At 47.0% G+C, this 21,522-nt stretch overlaps 3 protein-coding genes across 20 annotated transcripts in view; 1 reads left to right on the top strand and 2 right to left on the bottom strand.

Moving 5' to 3' along the window:
- FAT3 (FAT atypical cadherin 3) overlaps window positions 1-21,522 on the top strand; it is a 428,155-nt gene that overhangs the window by 76,904 nt on the left and 329,729 nt on the right. For 17 of the 18 annotated variants that reach the window (XR_014931869.1, XM_032442223.2, XM_015852350.3 and 14 more), the window contains one exon: window positions 17,925-21,236. Coding sequence is in view for 17 of the 18 variants with exons in the window: in XM_032442223.2 (XP_032298114.2) it covers window positions 17,942-21,236 (3,295 nt within the window). In the remaining variant the exon portion in view is untranslated. Of the gene's footprint in view, window positions 1-17,924; window positions 21,237-21,522 lie in introns of those variants that run through there. The other variant, XM_085509180.1, reaches the window with a different exon arrangement.
- Window positions 408-5,149, bottom strand: LOC146762860 (uncharacterized). Its single transcript, XM_085536812.1, has one exon. It carries the CDS (start codon window positions 3,631-3,633, stop codon window positions 2,320-2,322), a length of 1,314 nt encoding a protein of 437 aa, XP_085392938.1. The 5' UTR covers window positions 3,634-5,149; the 3' UTR covers window positions 408-2,319.
- On the bottom strand, window positions 6,849-10,168 carry LOC146762859 (uncharacterized). Its single transcript, XM_085536811.1, has one exon. It carries the CDS (start codon window positions 8,724-8,726, stop codon window positions 7,413-7,415), a length of 1,314 nt encoding a protein of 437 aa, XP_085392937.1. The 5' UTR covers window positions 8,727-10,168; the 3' UTR covers window positions 6,849-7,412.

The raw sequence follows: 21,522 nt of genomic DNA, 5'->3' as shown, positions 1-21,522 counted from the left end.
TCATGAGGCCTGTGCTCCAGACCACTCACCAGCTTTGTTGCTCTCCTTCGAACACATTCCAGGGCCTCAATGTCTTTCTTGCAGTGACCGGCCCTAATAAGAGAGGTGCTCCAGGCCCTTTATCATCTTCATGGCCATCCGCTGGACTCTTTCCAGGAGGTCCCTGTCTTTTTTGTACCAGGGAGCCCAGAACTGGACGCAGTACTCCAGCTGAGTCCTGACCTGGGCAGAGTAGAGGGGGAGGATCACTTCCCTTCACCTTCTGGTCGTGTACCTTTTAATGCACTGCAGGATCCCATTGGCCTCCGTGGGCATCAGGGCACAGTTCTGGCTCATGGCCAACCTGTTGTCCATGTGGACTGCCAGGTTTCTCATCACAGAGCTCCTCTCCAGCAGGTCATGTCCCAACCTGTACCTGTGGATATATGTTCTGAGGTGCAAGAGTCCATTCTTGTTTTGGTAAGCCTCATGTAATAGAATCATGGAATCATAGAATGTCCTGGTTAGAAAAGGACCACAATGATCATCCAATTTCAACCCCCCTGATATGTGCAGGGTCACCAACCAAAAGATCAGGCTGTCCAGAGCCACTTCCAGCCTGGCCTTGAATGCCTTCAGGGATGGGGCATCCACAGGCTCCTTGGGCAACCTGTTCCACAGTGCGTCACCACCCTCTGTGTGAAAAACTTCCTCCTAATATCTAACATAAGTCTCACCTGTCACAGTCACAAACCATTCCCCCTTCTTCTGTCACTACCCAACCTCATAAACAGTCATTCCCCCTCCTGTTTATATGCTTCTCTCCTGTACTGGAAGGCCACAAAGTGGTCTCCACAGACCCTTCACAAAGCTCATCTGTTTCCTTAATCTTGCATTCCACTATCATACTTAGAAAACTAGTATGTTCTCCCTTAGCTTGTTGCTTCAGTTTTGTTGTTAGGCCCATCTCCGTACCTTTTCACCACCTCCCTTCCCCCTTTCCTGGTTCCTGGGTTTGTTTGTCCCTCTGCCCCATTAGTCACAGAACCGGGCTGCACTGGGCTGGAACCGTGACAGCGCCCCAGTGCCCCAGAGTCCCGTTCGACTGCCCACAGGCTTCTGGCAGCGACTTCATGGCTGCCGGCCTGAACTACCAGTCAGCAGTAATAATCAGAGGGACGAACCAGAGCAGGGAGTCTGAGCCGCCGCGCCTCAGGGCCTCCTTGCGTGTCCCAGCAGCTCTTGCTGTGGTGTTTTGCCGCCGTTGTCCCTTTCTGGGAAGGCTCCTTTGGTGTGAGCCTCCACTATGAAGCTGATGCGCACGGGATCTTGGCCAAACTGGCCCAGCTGTGGATTCCCAGTGTGCCCTGGATGCTTCCCAGCGCGCTGCAGGACTCACAGAACCTCCCCGTGTGCTCTGGGGGACGCTGCATTCCCTCAGTGGGACGTGGGCTCCCGCTCAGGATGTGCTCTCTTCCCCTGAGGCACGGCTGTCTGTGGGCACCTCAGAGCCACCGATGCCTCTTTTCCCCCGGCCCAGCGCCCTTCCTCCTCCCCAGGCGCGTGCCCCCAAACCCCGCACAGCAGCACTCTCCTGCAGCAATGCCTTTCGTGCTGCCGCTGTCCCGGACCCACTGCCACCACAATGACACAGGCTGCAGAGATGTGTGTGTTGTTAATTAATAATTTTTATTTTTATTATAATTTAGAGATTAAGTATAATGAAATTATATATTATATCATTATATATTATATATAATGAAATTAGATGCCAGATGGAAAATGGAGGTGAAAATCTGGGAGAGGATGTCATTCACCCAGTGGATGATGTTGTCGTTCATCCAGTGGAAGATGTTGTAGTTCACCCACTGGAAGATGTTGTCGTCATCAGAGGCGCCTGCAGTACAGGAACCTTTGGTGGGCTGAGGTGTGTCCCACCATTTGATGCACAGGCTGTCAGATGGACAAAAGTACTTCACAGAAATCACTCTTTGTTCCTGTGGAAGCTGAGGTCTGGTTCCCTGGAAGTGGCAGGGCATGGGCGCAGGGAAAAGGCTGCAGGCTCGTTTTGCAGAGCATCACCCTGCAGGGCTCTGATTCCTGTGCTGCTTTTCCAGCCTCACAGGATTGTTCAGGGCAGCCTGTGGGGCTCACTCCACCTCTGGCAGGACCCATTCTGCACGGGGGGCTCTGGCTGGGTTTCAGCCCTACGGCTCGGAAAGTTGCTGTGCACAGCTGATGGACCTCTGTGCGTCTGCTTTCTTTGGAAAACATCACATTGCGGTTCCCTGCTCCCCATGGTTTTCTCCGTGCTTAATGTCTTAGCTGTCCCTGGTGACTTCACAGTATTTGCCAGATTCTGCCGACTGCCTTCATCAGCTGCCACGTAAACCAGTCTTCTGCGAATTCTATAAAGAAACAGGCTATCCGGCTTTGCTTACAGAAGTCCCAGATGTGCCACACGATGTCGAGCAAGCTGGAGGCCTCCTGCTTGGTGTGTGGGGACTGCCGCTTTGGCCCCTCTGGAGCAGAAGGCTCGCTGAACCAGTATGGGTCCCATCTAGGCTGTGGAGTACGGCCAAGCGAGAAGGGCATGTTGGAGGCCAGGCCATATACACTGCTTTGCTGCGTCTCCTGAGGATGCACAAGAACACTGTCTCCATTCCCAGGACAGGTTGTTATTCCAATCCAGCAGAGCCAGTTGGAGATCTGATTCTTGGTCTCTACTAGGCTCTTTTCCTCAGGAATGACGTGGTTTTTGTTCTTGTCCTCGGTCTTGGTGGGGCAGGCGGTTAGGCCAAACCAGCAGACCCAGCTGGAGGTCTGGCTCTTGGTGTCAACCGGTCTCTGCTCCTTTTGAAGTACCTTGTTGCTGTTCCTGTCCTCGATCATGGTGGGGCAGGTAGTTAGCCCAAACCAGCAGAGCCAGCCAGGGGTCTGGCTCTTGGTTTGAACTGGACGCTGCTCCTCCTGTAGGACCTTGATTTTGTTCCCATCCGAGATCTTGGTGGGGCAGGTGGTTAGCCCAAACCAGCAGAGCCAGCCAGACGACTGGCTTTTGGTTTGAAGCGGACGCTGCTCCTCCTGGAGGACCTGGATTTTGTTCCCGTCCTTGATCTTGGTGGGGCAGGTGGTTAGGCCAAACCTGCAGAGCCAGCCGGAGGTCTGGCTTTTGGTTTGAAGCTGACGCTGCTCCTCCTGAAGGACCTGGATGTTGTTCCCGTCCTCGATCTTGGTGGGGCAGGAGGTCAGGCCAAACCTGCAGAGCCAGCCGGAGGTCTGGCTCTTGATTTGAACCGAAAGATGTTCCTCTGGAAGTGCCTGGTTGCTTTTCCCATCCTCAGTCTTGGTGGAGCAGGTGGTAAGGCCAAACCAGCAGAGCCAGCCAGAGGTCTGGCTATTGGTTTGAACCGAACTCTGCTCCTCCTGAAGGACCTGGATTTTGTTCCCGTCCTTGATCTTGGTGGGACAGGTGGTCAGGCCAAACCAGCACAGCCAGCCAGAGGTCTGGCTGTCGGTCTCAATGGAGTGCTGCTCCTCGGGAAGGACCAGCTTTTTGTCCCAATTCCAGGCCCAGCTGGGATAGCTGAAAAAGCCAGTAATTGGAGAGATGAAAGGAAGGGAGATGAGGAAGAGAGTCAGGCTGAGCTTCATCCTGTTCTCTCCCAAAGACCACTCTCAACACACAAATGGCTGTCACCAAGAGCAGAGCTCCAGCAGTGACCACCAGGACGGTGAGACCGCCTCACGTGTCTGAGCTGGGGGAGGCAGCCAACGTGACCTGGTAAAGACTGATGTCCTGCCCCGCACTGTGATGTCACAATGCCTTTCCCTGGGCGTGTGCGCCCATGCACCCAGCTCAGGGCTGGAGACCCTACGCCCAAATCCCACCTCCCTGTTCCACCTCCCTTTTTTCCAATCCATCTGCACTCTGTGTAATTTTCACTATCAGTCGAGGCTATAGAATCGTAGACTCATAGAATGGCCTGGGCGGAAAAGGACCACAATCATCATCCGTTTTAAACCCCCCAGCTATGTGCAGGGTCACCAGCCATCTGACCAGGGTGCCCCTAGCCACATCCAGCCTGGCCTTGAATGCCTCCAGGGATGGGGCATCCACAACCTCTTTGGGCAGCCTGTTCCAGTGAGTTACCACTTTCTGTTCAAAAACCTTTCTCTTACTATGTAACCTAATCCTTTCCTGTCTTAGTTTAAAAACATTCCCCCTTGTTCTGTCTCTGTCCACCCTTGTAAACAGACGTAAACAGAAGTTAGGTGCTCCTCTCCCATCCTTTTCACCTCTTCAGTCCAACAGCCGCGAACACTGAGATAATTTCCTGTACTTATATGTAGGAAAGAAAATAAAAGAATATATGATAACGTAATCCAAGAGATTTGATCCTTTGCTTACAGCTCCCATAGCAGTGTCTGTATCTGTCTTTTGCATGACCCAGATTTACAGAATTGTAGGGTCTGGAAGGGAGCTCTCGAGATGATTGAGACCAGCCCACCTGCCAAAGCAGGCTCCCTAGACTAACTAGGTTGCTCACGTAGGCGTCTGGGCCTCCACAACCTACTTGGGCAGGAGTTCCTGTGTTCTGTCACCCACACCTTGAAGACATTCGTATGCACGTGTGTACAGAACTTCCGATTTTGGCCGTTTCCCGGTGTCCTGTCACCACGCACGGCTGAAAGGAGCTTGGTCATGTTCCTTTCATAGAATCACAGAATCACCAAGGTTGGAAAAGACCAAAAAGATCATCCAGTCCAACCGTTCACCTATTACCAATAGCTTCCACTAAATCATGTCCCTCAAAACAAAATCAGATTGTTCCTTGAACACTCCCAGGGTTGGTGGCTCCACCACCTCCCTGGACAGTCCATTCCAGTGCCTGACCACCCTTTCTGAGAAGTAATACTTCCCAATGTCCACCTTGAATCTCCCCTGCCGCAGCTTGAAACCATTCCCTCTGGTGCTATCACTAATGACACGAGAGAAGAGGCCGACCCCCAGCTCACTACAGCCTCCCTTCAGGAAGTTATAGAGAGTAATAAGGTCTCCCCTGAGCCTCCTCTTCTCCACGCTGAACATTCCCAGCTCTGTCAGCCTCTCCTCATGAGGCCTGTGCTCCAGACCACTCACCAGCTTTGTTGCTCTCCTTCGAACACATTCCAGGGCCTCAATGTCTTTCTTGCAGTGACCGGCCCTAATAAGAGAGGTGCTCCAGGCCCTTTATCATCTTCATGGCCATCCGCTGGACTCTTTCCAGGAGGTCCCTGTCTTTTTTGTACCAGGGAGCCCAGAACTGGACGCAGTACTCCAGCTGAGTCCTGACCTGGGCAGAGTAGAGGGGGAGGATCACTTCCCTTCACCTTCTGGTCGTGTACCTTTTAATGCACTGCAGGATCCCATTGGCCTCCGTGGGCATCAGGGCACAGTTCTGGCTCATGGCCAACCTGTTGTCCATGTGGACTGCCAGGTTTCTCATCACAGAGCTCCTCTCCAGCAGGTCATGTCCCAACCTGTACCTGTGGATATATGTTCTGAGGTGCAAGAGTCCATTCTTGTTTTGGTAAGCCTCATGTAATAGAATCATGGAATCATAGAATGTCCTGGTTAGAAAAGGACCACAATGATCATCCAATTTCAACCCCCCTGATATGTGCAGGGTCACCAACCAAAAGATCAGGCTGTCCAGAGCCACTTCCAGCCTGGCCTTGAATGCCTTCAGGGATGGGGCATCCACAGGCTCCTTGGGCAACCTGTTCCACAGTGCGTCACCACCCTCTGTGTGAAAAACTTCCTCCTAATATCTAACATAAGTCTCACCTGTCACAGTCACAAACCATTCCCCCTTCTTCTGTCACTACCCAACCTCATAAACAGTCATTCCCCCTCCTGTTTATATGCTTCTCTCCTGTACTGGAAGGCCACAAAGTGGTCTCCACAGACCCTTCACAAAGCTCATCTGTTTCCTTAATCTTGCATTCCACTATCATACTTAGAAAACTAGTATGTTCTCCCTTAGCTTGTTGCTTCAGTTTTGTTGTTAGGCCCATCTCCGTACCTTTTCACCACCTCCCTTCCCCCTTTCCTGGTTCCTGGGTTTGTTTGTCCCTCTGCCCCATTAGTCACAGAACCGGGCTGCACTGGGCTGGAACCGTGACAGCGCCCCAGTGCCCCAGAGTCCCGTTCGACTGCCCACAGGCTTCTGGCAGCGACTTCATGGCTGCCGGCCTGAACTACCAGTCAGCAGTAATAATCAGAGGGACGAACCAGAGCAGGGAGTCTGAGCCGCCGCGCCTCAGGGCCTCCTTGCGTGTCCCAGCAGCTCTTGCTGTGGTGTTTTGCCGCCGTTGTCCCTTTCTGGGAAGGCTCCTTTGGTGTGAGCCTCCACTATGAAGCTGATGCGCACGGGATCTTGGCCAAACTGGCCCAGCTGTGGATTCCCAGTGTGCCCTGGATGCTTCCCAGCGCGCTGCAGGACTCACAGAACCTCCCCGTGTGCTCTGGGGGACGCTGCATTCCCTCAGTGGGACGTGGGCTCCCGCTCAGGATGTGCTCTCTTCCCCTGAGGCACGGCTGTCTGTGGGCACCTCAGAGCCACCGATGCCTCTTTTCCCCCGGCCCAGCGCCCTTCCTCCTCCCCAGGCGCGTGCCCCCAAACCCCGCACAGCAGCACTCTCCTGCAGCAATGCCTTTCGTGCTGCCGCTGTCCCGGACCCACTGCCACCACAATGACACAGGCTGCAGAGATGTGTGTGTTGTTAATTAATAATTTTTATTTTTATTATAATTTAGAGATTAAGTATAATGAAATTATATATTATATCATTATATATTATATATAATGAAATTAGATGCCAGATGGAAAATGGAGGTGAAAATCTGGGAGAGGATGTCATTCACCCAGTGGATGATGTTGTCGTTCATCCAGTGGAAGATGTTGTAGTTCACCCACTGGAAGATGTTGTCGTCATCAGAGGCGCCTGCAGTACAGGAACCTTTGGTGGGCTGAGGTGTGTCCCACCATTTGATGCACAGGCTGTCAGATGGACAAAAGTACTTCACAGAAATCACTCTTTGTTCCTGTGGAAGCTGAGGTCTGGTTCCCTGGAAGTGGCAGGGCATGGGCGCAGGGAAAAGGCTGCAGGCTCGTTTTGCAGAGCATCACCCTGCAGGGCTCTGATTCCTGTGCTGCTTTTCCAGCCTCACAGGATTGTTCAGGGCAGCCTGTGGGGCTCACTCCACCTCTGGCAGGACCCATTCTGCACGGGGGGCTCTGGCTGGGTTTCAGCCCTACGGCTCGGAAAGTTGCTGTGCACAGCTGATGGACCTCTGTGCGTCTGCTTTCTTTGGAAAACATCACATTGCGGTTCCCTGCTCCCCATGGTTTTCTCCGTGCTTAATGTCTTAGCTGTCCCTGGTGACTTCACAGTATTTGCCAGATTCTGCCGACTGCCTTCATCAGCTGCCACGTAAACCAGTCTTCTGCGAATTCTATAAAGAAACAGGCTATCCGGCTTTGCTTACAGAAGTCCCAGATGTGCCACACGATGTCGAGCAAGCTGGAGGCCTCCTGCTTGGTGTGTGGGGACTGCCGCTTTGGCCCCTCTGGAGCAGAAGGCTCGCTGAACCAGTATGGGTCCCATCTAGGCTGTGGAGTACGGCCAAGCGAGAAGGGCATGTTGGAGGCCAGGCCATATACACTGCTTTGCTGCGTCTCCTGAGGATGCACAAGAACACTGTCTCCATTCCCAGGACAGGTTGTTATTCCAATCCAGCAGAGCCAGTTGGAGATCTGATTCTTGGTCTCTACTAGGCTCTTTTCCTCAGGAATGACGTGGTTTTTGTTCTTGTCCTCGGTCTTGGTGGGGCAGGCGGTTAGGCCAAACCAGCAGACCCAGCTGGAGGTCTGGCTCTTGGTGTCAACCGGTCTCTGCTCCTTTTGAAGTACCTTGTTGCTGTTCCTGTCCTCGATCATGGTGGGGCAGGTAGTTAGCCCAAACCAGCAGAGCCAGCCAGGGGTCTGGCTCTTGGTTTGAACTGGACGCTGCTCCTCCTGTAGGACCTTGATTTTGTTCCCATCCGAGATCTTGGTGGGGCAGGTGGTTAGCCCAAACCAGCAGAGCCAGCCAGACGACTGGCTTTTGGTTTGAAGCGGACGCTGCTCCTCCTGGAGGACCTGGATTTTGTTCCCGTCCTTGATCTTGGTGGGGCAGGTGGTTAGGCCAAACCTGCAGAGCCAGCCGGAGGTCTGGCTTTTGGTTTGAAGCTGACGCTGCTCCTCCTGAAGGACCTGGATGTTGTTCCCGTCCTCGATCTTGGTGGGGCAGGAGGTCAGGCCAAACCTGCAGAGCCAGCCGGAGGTCTGGCTCTTGATTTGAACCGAAAGATGTTCCTCTGGAAGTGCCTGGTTGCTTTTCCCATCCTCAGTCTTGGTGGAGCAGGTGGTAAGGCCAAACCAGCAGAGCCAGCCAGAGGTCTGGCTATTGGTTTGAACCGAACTCTGCTCCTCCTGAAGGACCTGGATTTTGTTCCCGTCCTTGATCTTGGTGGGACAGGTGGTCAGGCCAAACCAGCACAGCCAGCCAGAGGTCTGGCTGTCGGTCTCAATGGAGTGCTGCTCCTCGGGAAGGACCAGCTTTTTGTCCCAATTCCAGGCCCAGCTGGGATAGCTGAAAAAGCCAGTAATTGGAGAGATGAAAGGAAGGGAGATGAGGAAGAGAGTCAGGCTGAGCTTCATCCTGTTCTCTCCCAAAGACCACTCTCAACACACAAATGGCTGTCACCAAGAGCAGAGCTCCAGCAGTGACCACCAGGACGGTGAGACCGCCTCACGTGTCTGAGCTGGGGGAGGCAGCCAACGTGACCTGGTAAAGACTGATGTCCTGCCCCGCACTGTGATGTCACAATGCCTTTCCCTGGGCGTGTGCGCCCATGCACCCAGCTCAGGGCTGGAGACCCTACGCCCAAATCCCACCTCCCTGTTCCACCTCCCTTTTTTCCAATCCATCTGCACTCTGTGTAATTTTCACTATCAGTCGAGGCTATAGAATCGTAGACTCATAGAATGGCCTGGGCGGAAAAGGACCACAATCATCATCCGTTTTAAACCCCCCAGCTATGTGCAGGGTCACCAGCCATCTGACCAGGGTGCCCCTAGCCACATCCAGCCTGGCCTTGAATGCCTCCAGGGATGGGGCATCCACAACCTCTTTGGGCAGCCTGTTCCAGTGAGTTACCACTTTCTGTTCAAAAACCTTTCTCTTACTATGTAACCTAATCCTTTCCTGTCTTAGTTTAAAAACATTCCCCCTTGTTCTGTCTCTGTCCACCCTTGTAAACAGATGTAAACAGAAGTTAGGTGCTCCTCTCCCATCCTTTTGAACCCTTCTGTCCAACAGCAGCATATACTGAAATAATTTGCTGTAGTTACATGTAGGAAAGAAAATAAAAGAATATATGATAATGTAGACCAAGAGATTCGATCCTTTGCTTACGTCTCCCATAGCAGTGTCCATATTTGTCTTCTGCATGACCCAGATTCACAGAATTGTAGGGGCTGGAAGGGAGCTGTCAATATGATTGAGATCAGCCCACCTGCCAAAGCGGGCTCCATTGAGTAGGTTGTTCCTTGAACACTCCCTGGGTCGGTGACTCCACCACCTACCTGGGCAGTCCATTCCAGTGCCTGACCAATATTTCTGAGAAATAATACTTGATAACTTCCAGCTTGAATCTCCCCTGCTGTAGCTTGAAACCATTCCCTCCGGTGCAATTACTAATGACATGAGAGTAGAGGCCGACCCCCAGCTCACTACAGCCTCCCTTCAGGAAGTTATAGTGAGCAGTAACGTCTCCCCTGAGCCTCCTCTTCTCCAGGCTGAACATTCCCAGCTCCTTCAGCCTCTCTCTCCTCATGAGGCCTGTGCTCCAGACCCCTCACCAGCTTTGTTGCTCTCCTTCGAACACATTCCAGGGCCTCAATGTCTTTCTTGCAGTGAGGGGCCCAAAACTTTAGACAGTATGCCTCCGTCACCTTAGACATCGACAATGATCAGATCCCCTCTGAGTCTCCTTTTCTCAAGTCTGAACAGACCCATGTCGTTCAGGCTTTCCTCCTTAGAGAGGTGCTACAGGTCCTTTATCATGTTCATGGCCATCCTCTGGGCTCCTCCCAGAAGGTCCCTGTCTTTTTTGTATCTTCAAATTACTGAATCACCAAGACTGGGAAAAACTTCCATGATCATCTAGTCCAACTCTGCCTGCCGCCAATGTTTTCCCTCTAAGCCATGTCCCTTATTACAACATCTAAACAGTTTTTGAACACGTCCAGGTATTGTGACTCCACCACCTCCTTAGGCAGCCCATTCCAGTTCCTGACTGCTTTTTCTGAGCACAAATTCTTCACAATATCAAATCTGAGAATAGAATTGTCTGGGTTGTAGGAAGGGGCTTTTAAAGATCGTCCAGTTCCATCCGCCATATTTCTCAGAGCTTTTTGTATAACCCTCACTGGAATGTCATTATTTTGACTTGTAACGTTTTAATCCTTTTCCCTGCTCTCCATTTTATGCTGTGTTTCTTACTATGTATAGCTGTCAACTGGGAAGATCTTTTGTATATTCTTCTTTCTTTCTAGTAGCTGGCTCTTGCCCATATATAAAGATTTGGATCATTTGAGCTGCTTGGCCTCAACATGCAGAAAGGCTGAGGAAGATAAATAGTTATTTTTTCCCTTTGAGAGTAACAGCTACCTTAGTCCTTATACCTACATACCTATTATGGCCCTGGAAAACAGTAGTTGTAAATCTCACAGATTTCTTTCTTACTATAAACTCAGCCAAATAGTATATACAAGACTATATAAGCTGTCAGGAGGAGCATGTGCAGGATCCCAAACAGAGAGCAGAGCAGCTGCTGTGCCCAGCAGGGCAGGAATGGATCTGAAAAAGAAGTGCCATGGAATAGTGTTCACAGGGTGGGAATCCTTATGTGAGAAGGATCGGAGATGCTGTTTCATCTACGAAACTGGCACTTTTGTATCAGTGCTATGCCACAGCTCCTAGTAGATTGGAGCTCATGTATTATTAATGATTTATTTGCTTTATAATAAGGATAACTGTTTCAAGGAGCCTACTTGAGACCCTCTGCCTGAATCTCACCGAAGCCTCAGTTTTAACACTGGGTGCATTGTGGTACTGCTGCCTATCTCAGCTCACTGCCTGCAGGGATAGATGCAGAGAGCGCAGCTCTGCAATGAGCCAACTGCTCCTTACAGAAAAGCTGAACAAGCTAAAAGTTGCATCTCTGAGTGTGTGTCATGGGGAAGCATACAGCCCCGATGAAGATGGCTTGCTCATTTTGAAACTGCCGTAAAGCTTTCTCATTTTATAGTGATTAAGAAGCAGGAGCCTAGGGGGATTGGAGATAAAGCATAAAAACTGGGTATTGGTTTTTGTTTCCTCTGGGACAGACCACCAAGGGACAAGCTCAAATCCCTTGTAAGACTGCTCTCTGGAATTCCCTTTTGACAAAACTCACATGGCGGCAAATTATTCCTCCCTTCTCCCCCACTGCCCTTTCCCCAGGCCATGTTTCATCCTTTGGGAGAAGGGAGAGTCCCAAAGCTGCTTTGCAGCAGCTTCCCAGGAAGACAGACAACACCCGCTCCTGCTTGCAAGTTGGAAGCATTTGCTGATGAACTGATACTGGGCAAATTTGGTGTTGCATGGAAAAATCCCCAGCACCTGCTAGCAAGCCAAAGTTATTCATAATGTAAGGCTGGGTGGCTAAATCTTCACTTCCTAGGGACAGCCTGGAATTACACTTGCTGCATGCTGAGCGGCCATTCTCCTATGCAGAATTATATGCTGGCAGCAGGAAGATTTGCAGCTCTAAGGAAGACTGGGATTTATTGCACTGTCTGTTTTAAGGGGTTACTCTGCAGGAATGGTTTGTTTCTCTTCATCTTTTTGGGATAAACACATCGTGATACAATAATCTATATGGAAAATCATGTCTCTGTACTCATCAGAGAGCTGGTAGCCCTGTGAATATATTCCCTGACATAAATTTACTATCAGTGTCTGTTAAGCATTTTTTCCCTCCTACCTAGAGTTGAACGTGCATTTCTAATTCATTTCCATATGGCACTCTCAGTTCTTATTGTAGATTCTAATTTATTTTCCTGGTCAGTAAATTCAAAGCCTTTCCTAGCTGTGTGAATTATAGTGGAGTACGTTTGGGTACAGTTTGGATGCTTGACTAGAGAAAGTGGCATTTAAATGTTATTTTTTTCACAGTATTCTCATTTGACAGAATGCTAATAATAGTGCCTGTGTATTGAGTGTATAGAAACCATGGCTATCTCTAGTCCATGGCTAAAGTATGTCCATGGCAGACAGACATCATCTTCATACTCCTAGATGACTGTTTTCTACGCACCTTAAATATGGATTTCTATGAGCTTTGAAGAGTTTTCCATAGTTCTGCACTATGGATGAGGTTCTTTCCAGGGGAGGCCAGCAACGTACATGGGTTCAACCTCCTGACTGCAAAATGGTTGACTTGTCGAAAATCAGCATTGCCTGCATGACTATACTGTAAGCTTTAAAAGTTGGTTACTACCGATGTTGATGTTGTTTGAATGAAAGGAAGGAGTTACTTGGAAGATTGAGGTCACTTCCAACAAAACCTGCTGCTGTTCCTGCTAGAGTTGCATCATTTTGCAACCTACTATTTATATGTCATGTGCAAGTGATGCTTTCCTGCCTTCTAAAAAGGACCATCATATTTTCAAACATACCCTCTTGCTGTAAAGCTGCTTATTTAAAAGAATGTAAATAGCTGTTGTTTGAATGAGAATTATGACGCCTTTCCTGAGAAGGGGTTAGTATTTCCCAATTGTATTAGTTTTCCACGCCTTGAACTCAGCGCATCTGTTCTATCTGATGAGGCATCCTGACTTTCACAAGTTCTGTGGAAGTATAAAAATAACAATAAAAACTTTCAGGCAAGACCAAACCTTGTTTTCATGTTCTTCTTTTCCTTCTTGGACAGTGGTTCATAAATACCTTGATTCTCATAAAATTGTCTTCTGACGTTAAAAAGCTGTTTTTTTTTGTTTGTTTGTTTGTTTTCTCCTTGAATCATACTGCTGTCCAGAAGGCCTTTTTAGATGAGAGCTTCAGTGAGTTTTTGTGATGAATTTGGGAGGTTAAGTACAAAAAAAGACAGGGAGGTGATATTGGAGAACCAGTATGTCTTCACCAGGAACAAATTCTGCTTTGACCAACCTGGTGACCTTTTGTGATGGAGTCACTGCAGAGTGGAAAAGGGAAGAGCCACTCATGTTGTCTACCTGAACTTCAGTAAGGCCTTTGACATGGTACCCCACAACATCCTTTTCTCCAAATTGGAAAGATAGAGATTTGTTGGGTGGACTGTTTGATGGACAAAGAACTGGCTGCAGGATTGAGTCCAGAGAGTGCTGGTCATCAGCTCAGTGTCTGGATGGAGATCAGTGACAAGTGGTGGCCCCCAGGGGTGTCAGTGCTGGTGCCAGTACTCTTTAATATCTTAGTCAATGACATTGACAGTGGGGTTGGGTGCACCCTCAGCATGTTTGCTGATGACACCAAGCTGTGGGGCATGGTTGACACACTAAAGGGATGATATGCCATCCAGAAGGACCTGGACAGACTTGAGTAGTGGGTTAAGGTGAACCTCATGAGGTTCACCAGAGAGGTGATTCTGTCCCTTTACTCTGCTCTCGTGAGACCCCACCCACAGTACTGTATCACGTTCTGGAGCCCCCAACACAAGAAGGACATGAAGCAGTTGGAGCAGGTCCGGAGGAAGGCAGTGAAGATGATCAGAGAGCTGGAGCACCTCTCCTATGAGGAAAAGCTGAGAGGGCTGGGGCTCTTTAGCCTGGAAAAGAGAAGGCTCCAGGGGGACCTTATAGCAGCCTACCAGTACCTGAAGGGGGCCTACAGAAAAGCTGGTGAGGGACTTCTTATAAGGGCATGTAGTGATAGACCAAGGGAAAACGGTTTTAAACTGGAAGAGGGTAGATTTAAACTAGATATTGAGAAGAAATTCTTAAGCTGTGGGGTTGGTGAGACCCTGAACAGGTTGCCTGGCGAGGTTGTGAATGCCCCTCCCTGGAAGCATTCAAGGCCAGGCTGGATGGGGCTGTGAGTAACCTCGTCTAAAGGTGTCCCTGCCTATAGCAGGGGGTTCGAACTACATGATCTGAAGGATCCCTTCCAGCTCAAACCATTCTATGATTCTACGATTAACTAACAGTCAGCTGGAAATACTCCTACAGGATATATTTGGACTTGGGGTATAAGTAGGGGGAAAGGAAAAGATTTTTCTTTTCCCTATTGTGTACTGCTAAAAGCTTATTTTTTTCTGCCTGCTGAAGTAGTTTACCTGCTGTATTCCTCATGTTTTTAAAAAGTCCTTCTGGCACTTGTTCAATATTGTCATAGTTTATCCAAGAATATATAAGTAGCTTTCTTTTTCATGTATTTTTCAGTATGGAGATCTTTGGCGCTGGAGGAATTAATTTTGGGAGAGGGAATCAAAAGGAAGATCATACAGCACTTGTTTTGCATCTGCACATTAGATTAGACCCACAGTTCTAGTGTGTGGGAGGCTTGGCAGTTCTTGGGGCTGGAGTTGTTCTTCCCACTCCGGTAGGCTGCAGATTGCCAGAGCCAAGATGAAAAACAAAGGAATGGGGCTCCTACCTTTCATGGTTCCTCTAAAGAGCACCATCCGCCCACAGATCTTGGAGCTACCCTGCCAAGTCCAGGTTATATAGTTATTCCTTGTTCAAGATGCAAAGGACATGCAGCTGAATGGAGAACTAAAGGTGAAGTCCTAGTTCCCCATCACTGCTAAATTTGTTTTTAATGAGATTAAAAATGAAACCACACCTTCCTATGTCTCCATTCCTTTCCTTCCGTTTGAAAACCAGAGAATTTAACGTGAGCTGCAGCAGAAAGTTGCTGGACTCGTATTCTGTGTCATCTTGCTGCCTCCTTGGGTATTGAGAGAGCTTTGTGTTTTAGTCCCTGTTCTTGTTAAAGAGCTGTTTCTTTCCTTGCAGCTTAACACTACTGGGGGACTTTAATTTTTGAGTAGCTCCTGCCCAAACGTTTCAAAATCAGGCACAAGTAATCGCAGTCTTTCTCTTTGCTCTAAGCCATAACACTTTTTGACAAGAAGTGCCTTTAAAGAAATGCCTCTTAATTTACGGTGGGTCTCTTTGTACTTTGTTTCTGTAACCTATCGCATTACATTTCCTGTGCGTTAAGTATGTATGTATTACGAGCTCTTAAAAACAAATACCCCAGAAGAAAGGAATTCACTAAATGAATAAAACATTCTTGAGTAGCCCAAGTGGAAGTTTAATGGCTTGTCTGTTGGGACTTTCAAATAATATAATAATGATGACCATGTAAATGTATGGATAGATGAATAACTTCAGTGAGGAGCTTGTTACAGCACTGCACACTGCATTGGAAGGCAAATAAGACTCCAAAAGTGCTGCCTGATGGGATAGTCCAATTCTTCCAGCGCCAACCCTAAAATTATACCTAAAAATATACAAACTGCTTCTGCCTGCATGTGTACAGAACTGAAACACATTCACAAACACACATACATACACATAAATATAGGTCTGTGTGTATCATATGTTGTTTTTACGTGGAACCTGTTGCTTCCGGATATTGGTTATACTGAACCACTAAAGCCTTGCAGACTGCTGACATAAGTGGATTTACAGTTGTGCATTTGAGATTAGGTTTTGGCCCTGACTTTTACTAAAAAGAAATAGATAAATGCAATGAGTATAAGGTTGTCCCACTGTATTGCCTGGAATAGGCACAGCTTTTTCATAATGCATAGCTTTGTAGATGTCTATTTTGGTACCTGTCTGCCACTGCAGAGTCTGTATCTGAAGGTAGAGTTATTTGTGATGGTTTTCTTTTGCTTGTATTATTTTTCTTTGAGCAATAGATTTCTCAGGAAAGATGATTTCTGATTACAAAGGATCTGGAAACCTGATGTTGATGTCTGTGAGAGAAAAAAAGAAGCCAACTTGGATGGGATAGCATACCTTTTGGTAGACCAAACTGACCTGTTTCTGAGAAACTCCTGAGTTGCAGTCAATTATTCTCTGGGTGTATTCACAAAGGGAAGTGCCACTTGTGCTGCAGTGGGGTTTTGCCTTGTTAGCTGGGAATGCAAGTCCAGGAGGTGATAGAATCTTAGATGTTTATTTTCTTGATGAAGAGTTCTTTATTTGTGGTTGCTAAAATAGAAAATAAAAGGGAGAGAAGGGCAGGGGGAGCTGCATGTGCAAATTGAGTTGATAGATGTGTGCATTGACAAACATTTGGGAAAGCTATCAAACTGATTAATGTGCTGAAGCAATGGGATGCAGACTGTGGGATCAGGAAGTTAAGTGTTTTTTGCGTGAACGTTATAACACCAGTGCAATAAATTGATTGTCATTAGTACTTAAAAACGCAATAGTCATTCAGTTATATTGGAAGTGATAACTAACATGAATTCTTATTCCAAAACTTGCCTGCAATTTATTAATCTCCTAGGGGATGCTGAAATCATGTTGGAAATTTAAATTAACTCCTGTCATTATCGACAGCTTTTCCTATCCTGCTCCACTCTATATTCTAGCTTGGAGAAAACTGCATTTTCAAGCAGCTTTTACGAGAACCACGCATGTGTGCAGTGGGTCTTTTAATAATTGCCTTTTGCAGTTGATTTCTGTGATCTTTATGAGTGAAGGTACTTTGTAACAAAGGAGTTTATTCACACTGCCTCACTTGAAGCATCTGACAGGTTTCCTTAGGCTCCTTTCCCATCCCTTCCATGGAAAGCCATCAGCAGGAGTCTCACTCAGAGCTTCCACAGCACCCTCCAGCAATCTCCACCAGTCTCTGCTTCCCCATCTCTGTATAGCCTGGAAATATAGAGGCCCCAAGTGAGGCACTGGGACTAATGTGTAGCTGGGTTGTATGAACGTCTCCAGTTCTTCCTCAAATGTCTGCTTATTGACTGCACTGCTTTACTTTGGCTTATGATCCACCTTTTGAAACCAGTGGAAGGGCTCTTGATGCTTTGAGGTGGTGGTGAAATGGGACCATGTGTGGATTAAGACAAGCTGCTGGCAGCAAAACCATATCTGATTTGTGGCAGGAATTCACTCTGAGCAAGGGTGCCTTCAGGCTCAGTTCACAGCAGGACAGGCAGCAGATTGGACAACCTTTTTCTTAGGTTGGGATGAAGCTGCAATAAGTAACTAATGGAGCATTTATGGAGTGTGTTCAGCATTCACCAGTTGAAAACTGTTCTGCTCTTTCTTCGTTTACTGCATGTTACCACATGTACTGGTTGCATAGTAGTGATGCTAATGACAGATACCTTGTAGTACATAAGCAAGGGTGGGCCTAAGTGTGATGTGCTGTCTGGCTGTGACATTTACTAACCCAAGTCTGTACCTGGAAACTCTGTTGAGCAGTTATATTTTCTTCATTGTGTCTGTTCTCAGTATGTGGGTACATGTATGCATATGCGTATGTGCATGCAATTACATTTAAATAACCATATTTCTTCCTTACTTTTGATTCGAACACCCTGTAAATAAAGATATGCTTGGATCTTGTAGGGATTTTTTATCTTAAAGAAGTGTGTACATATGCATATGTGTATTTGTATGTATGTGTGCATTCATACATATGCGTATACATAGAGGTAAAATATAATGAAAAAAAAACATTGCTTTTGTGTGCGTATAGTTTTCTCCCTTTTTGTTTTGTTAAATATGTGGCAACTAGTTTTTATCAGTACAGTTTTTGCCTCTCAATTACTCACCTTCCTTTTTCTCTCTCTGTTGCAGGGTGAAAGGATGATGTGATGGAGGTGAACATGGGCCACTGGTCAGGCACACGGCCCCCTCCACCTTGTCTTGCCCTTCTGCTTGCTGAGCTCCTGGCCTCCCTCTTCCAGGTAGCACATGGAGCTGCCCCACTTGGCTTTCACTTCACTCATTCCACTTACAATGCAACTGTGTACGAGAATTCAGCAGCCAGGACCTATGTCAACAGTCAAACAAGAATGGGCATTACCTTGTCTGACCTTTCTTGGGATATCAAGTACAGGATAGTGTCTGGCGATGATGAAGGCTTTTTTAAAGCAGAGGAAGTTGTCATTGCTGACTTTTGCTTCCTGAGAATAAGGACTAAAGGTGGGAATTCTGCTATATTAAACAGAGAAATTCAGGACAATTATTTATTGATAGTGAAAGGGTCTGTCAGAGGAGAGGACTTGGAAGCGTGGACAAAAGTGAACATCCAGGTTTTGGATATGAATGACTTAAGACCTTTGTTTTCACCAACCACATACTCTGTCACAATAGCAGAAAGCACTCCACTAAGGACTAGCATTGCACAGGTGACTGCAACAGATGCAGATATTGGGTCCAATGGCGAGTTTTATTATTATTTCAAAAGCAAAGTTGATCTCTTCTCAGTACATCCTACGAGTGGTGTTATCTCCTTAAGTGGCCGGTTAAACTACGATGAAAAAAACAGGTATGATCTTGAGATTTTGGCTGTGGACCGTGGGATGAAGCTCTATGGAAATAATGGTGTAAGCAGTACGGCTAAGCTTTATGTTCACATTGAACGTATAAATGAACACGCTCCAACGATAAGCGTAGTAACACATGTTCCCTTCCCATCAGACAAGGAGCCTACCTACGCAGTCATTAACATTGATGACCTAGATGAAGGAGCCAATGGAGAAATTGAATCCGTTTCGATTGTGGCTGGAGATCCGCTAGAGCAGTTCTTTCTGATTAAAGAAGGCAAGTGGATGAATGAATACAAAATCAAAGAAAGAAAGCCTATTGACTGGGACAGCTTCCCCTATGGTTACAACCTGACTCTCCAGGCAAAAGACAAAGGATCTCCTCAGAAATTTTCTGCAGTCAAACTGGTCCACATTGCTAGTCCCAAGAAAGAAAGCATCCCCTTGAAGTTTGAAAAGGAAGCGTATGATGTTTCGATCAGTGAATTTTCACCTCCAGGTGTGGTGGTTGCAGTTGTTAAGCTGATGTCTGAGCCCCTGGGTGTGGAATACGGAATATCTCCTAGTGAGGGTGCTGAGAATTTTAAGATCAATCCCATCACAGGCCTCATTACTACTGCTCGTTCATTAAAAATCACCGAGAAGGACCTCTATGAGTTAGAAGTGTATACCAACAAAGGTGATGATTTAAAAGCACAGGTTACCATCAGGTTAGAAGACGCCAATGATCACACTCCAGAATTCCAGCAGTCTTCATACAGCTCATTTGTCAATGAAAGTGTCCCTGTGGGGTTTAGTGTTTTGGCAGTTTCAGCAGTTGATAAAGACAGGGGAGAAAATGGATACATAACATACAGCATTGCCAGTCTGAACTCACTACCATTTATAATAAATCAATTTACAGGTGTCATCAGCACATCTGAAGAACTGGATTTTGAGTCCTCACCAGAAAGCTACAGGTTCATTGTGAGGGCTTCTGACTGGGGTTCTCCCTACCGGCATGAAAGCGAGGTGAATGTTACCATATACATAGGCAACGTCAATGATAACAAACCCCTGTTTGAAAAGGTGGCATGCCAGGGAGTGATTTCATCTGACTTTCCTGTTGGTGGTCACATTACTGCTGTTTCTGCTATAGACATAGATGAGTTAGAGCTTGTAAAGTACAAAATAATCTCTGGAAATGAGCTTGGCATTTTTTATTTAAACCCTGATTCTGGTGTCCTGCAACTTAAAAAATCTCTTATTAATTCTGGTATAAAGAACAGCAACTTTGGCCTTAAGATAACAGCCACTGATGGAGAGAACTTTGCTGATGCTATGTTTGTTAATATTTCAGTAGTTCATGGGAAAGTATCGTCAAAGACATTTAGCTGTAGAGAGACAAGAGTTGCACAGAGGCTAGCAGAAAAATTGCTCAAAAAGGCAAAAGCAAATGTGAAGTTGAATTTAGAAGATGGTTTTCTGGATTATTATTCAGTGAACAGACAGGCACCGCATTTTGACAAAACCTTCCCAACTGATGTGATGGTTTCGGAGGATCTGCCAGTTGGTGCCACCATCCTGAGGATAAAAGCCTATGATGCAGATTCAGGCTTTAATGGAAAGGTAGTTTATACAATTTCTGATGGTAATGCAGATAGTTGTTTCAACATTGACATAGAGACAGGGGTACTAACAGTTCTTATGCCCTTGGACCGTGAAAAAACAGATCTCTATATCCTTAATATTACAGTTTATGATTTAGGTAACCCACAGAAATCTGCGTGGAGACTGTTGACTGTCACTGTAGGGGATGCAAATGATAACAAGCCTATTTTTTTACAGGACAGTTACTCAGTTAACATTTTAGAAAGTACAAGTCTTGGTACAGAGATTATACAAGTAGAAGCCCGAGACAAAGACCTTGGGTCCAACGGGGAAGTGACTTACTCAGTTCTGACAGATACCCAGCAGTTTGCCATCAACGGTTCCACGGGAGTGGTGTATGTGGCTGATCAGCTAGATCGGGAAACAAAAGCAAACTACACCCTAAAAATTGAGGCTAGGGATAAAGCAGAGAGCGGCCATCAGCAGTTTTCAGTTGTGCCTCTGAAGGTGTTTTTGGATGATGTCAATGATTGTTCTCCAGCCTTCATCCCATCCAGTTACAACGTGAAGGTGCTTGAGGACCTGCCAGTTGGCACTGTCATAGCTTGGTTGGAAACCCACGATCCAGATCTTGGCTTGGGAGGTCAGGTCCGATACTCACTGGTGAATGATTACAACGGGCGTTTTGAGATAGACAAAGCCAGTGGTGCTATCCGCTTGAGCAAAGAGCTGGATTATGAAAAGCAGCAGTTCTACAACCTGACTGTGCGTGCCAAGGACAAGGGACGTCCAGTTTCTCTCTCTTCTGTCTCTTTTGTGGAAGTGGAAGTGGTGGATGTTAATGAAAATCTCTATACTCCCTATTTTCCTGACTTTGCTGTCATTGGATCTGTGAAGGAAAACTCCCGCATTGGTACAAGTGTTTTGCAAGTTGTTGCTCGAGATGACGACTCTGGAAGGGATGGGGAGATCCAGTATTCCATCAGGGATGGCAGTGGACTTGGGAGATTCAGCATAGATGAAGAGACTGGTAAGTTTTGTTTCTAATTATCATTTTCCTTTCATAGAGATTTTTGCAAAAGAAAATCTTAGCCCTAATTATTTTCTACCCAGAACAAGAAATTCATGTCTTCTTAACAGGAAAGATAAAGTTATAAATAAGAATATTCCAGGCACGGCAATGACATGATTTAATTATCTGCTTACATTCATCATTCTGCGGGTGTGAAATAATGGACATTGCTTTTCAGTAGCTGTGTGATGACTCCATTTAAGAAGCAGTGATAGTTTTGTGAAGTCTTTTTTGCATCACAGTA

Source organism: Coturnix japonica, chromosome 1 (genome assembly GCF_054131305.1).
Source record: "Coturnix japonica strain WE chromosome 1, WE-NBRP24, whole genome shotgun sequence".
In the NCBI taxonomy this organism is placed as follows: Eukaryota; Metazoa; Chordata; class Aves; order Galliformes; family Phasianidae; genus Coturnix; species Coturnix japonica.
This window is presented reverse-complemented; position numbering and strand designations above follow the sequence as displayed.

Bases quoted from the DNA above. Each gene is read 5' to 3' on its own strand.
- LOC146762860 (XM_085536812.1), bottom strand. From the start codon at position 3,633: ATGAAGCTCAGCCTGACTCTCTTCCTCATCTCCCTTCCTTTCATCTCT.
- LOC146762859 (XM_085536811.1), bottom strand. From the start codon at position 8,726: ATGAAGCTCAGCCTGACTCTCTTCCTCATCTCCCTTCCTTTCATCTCT.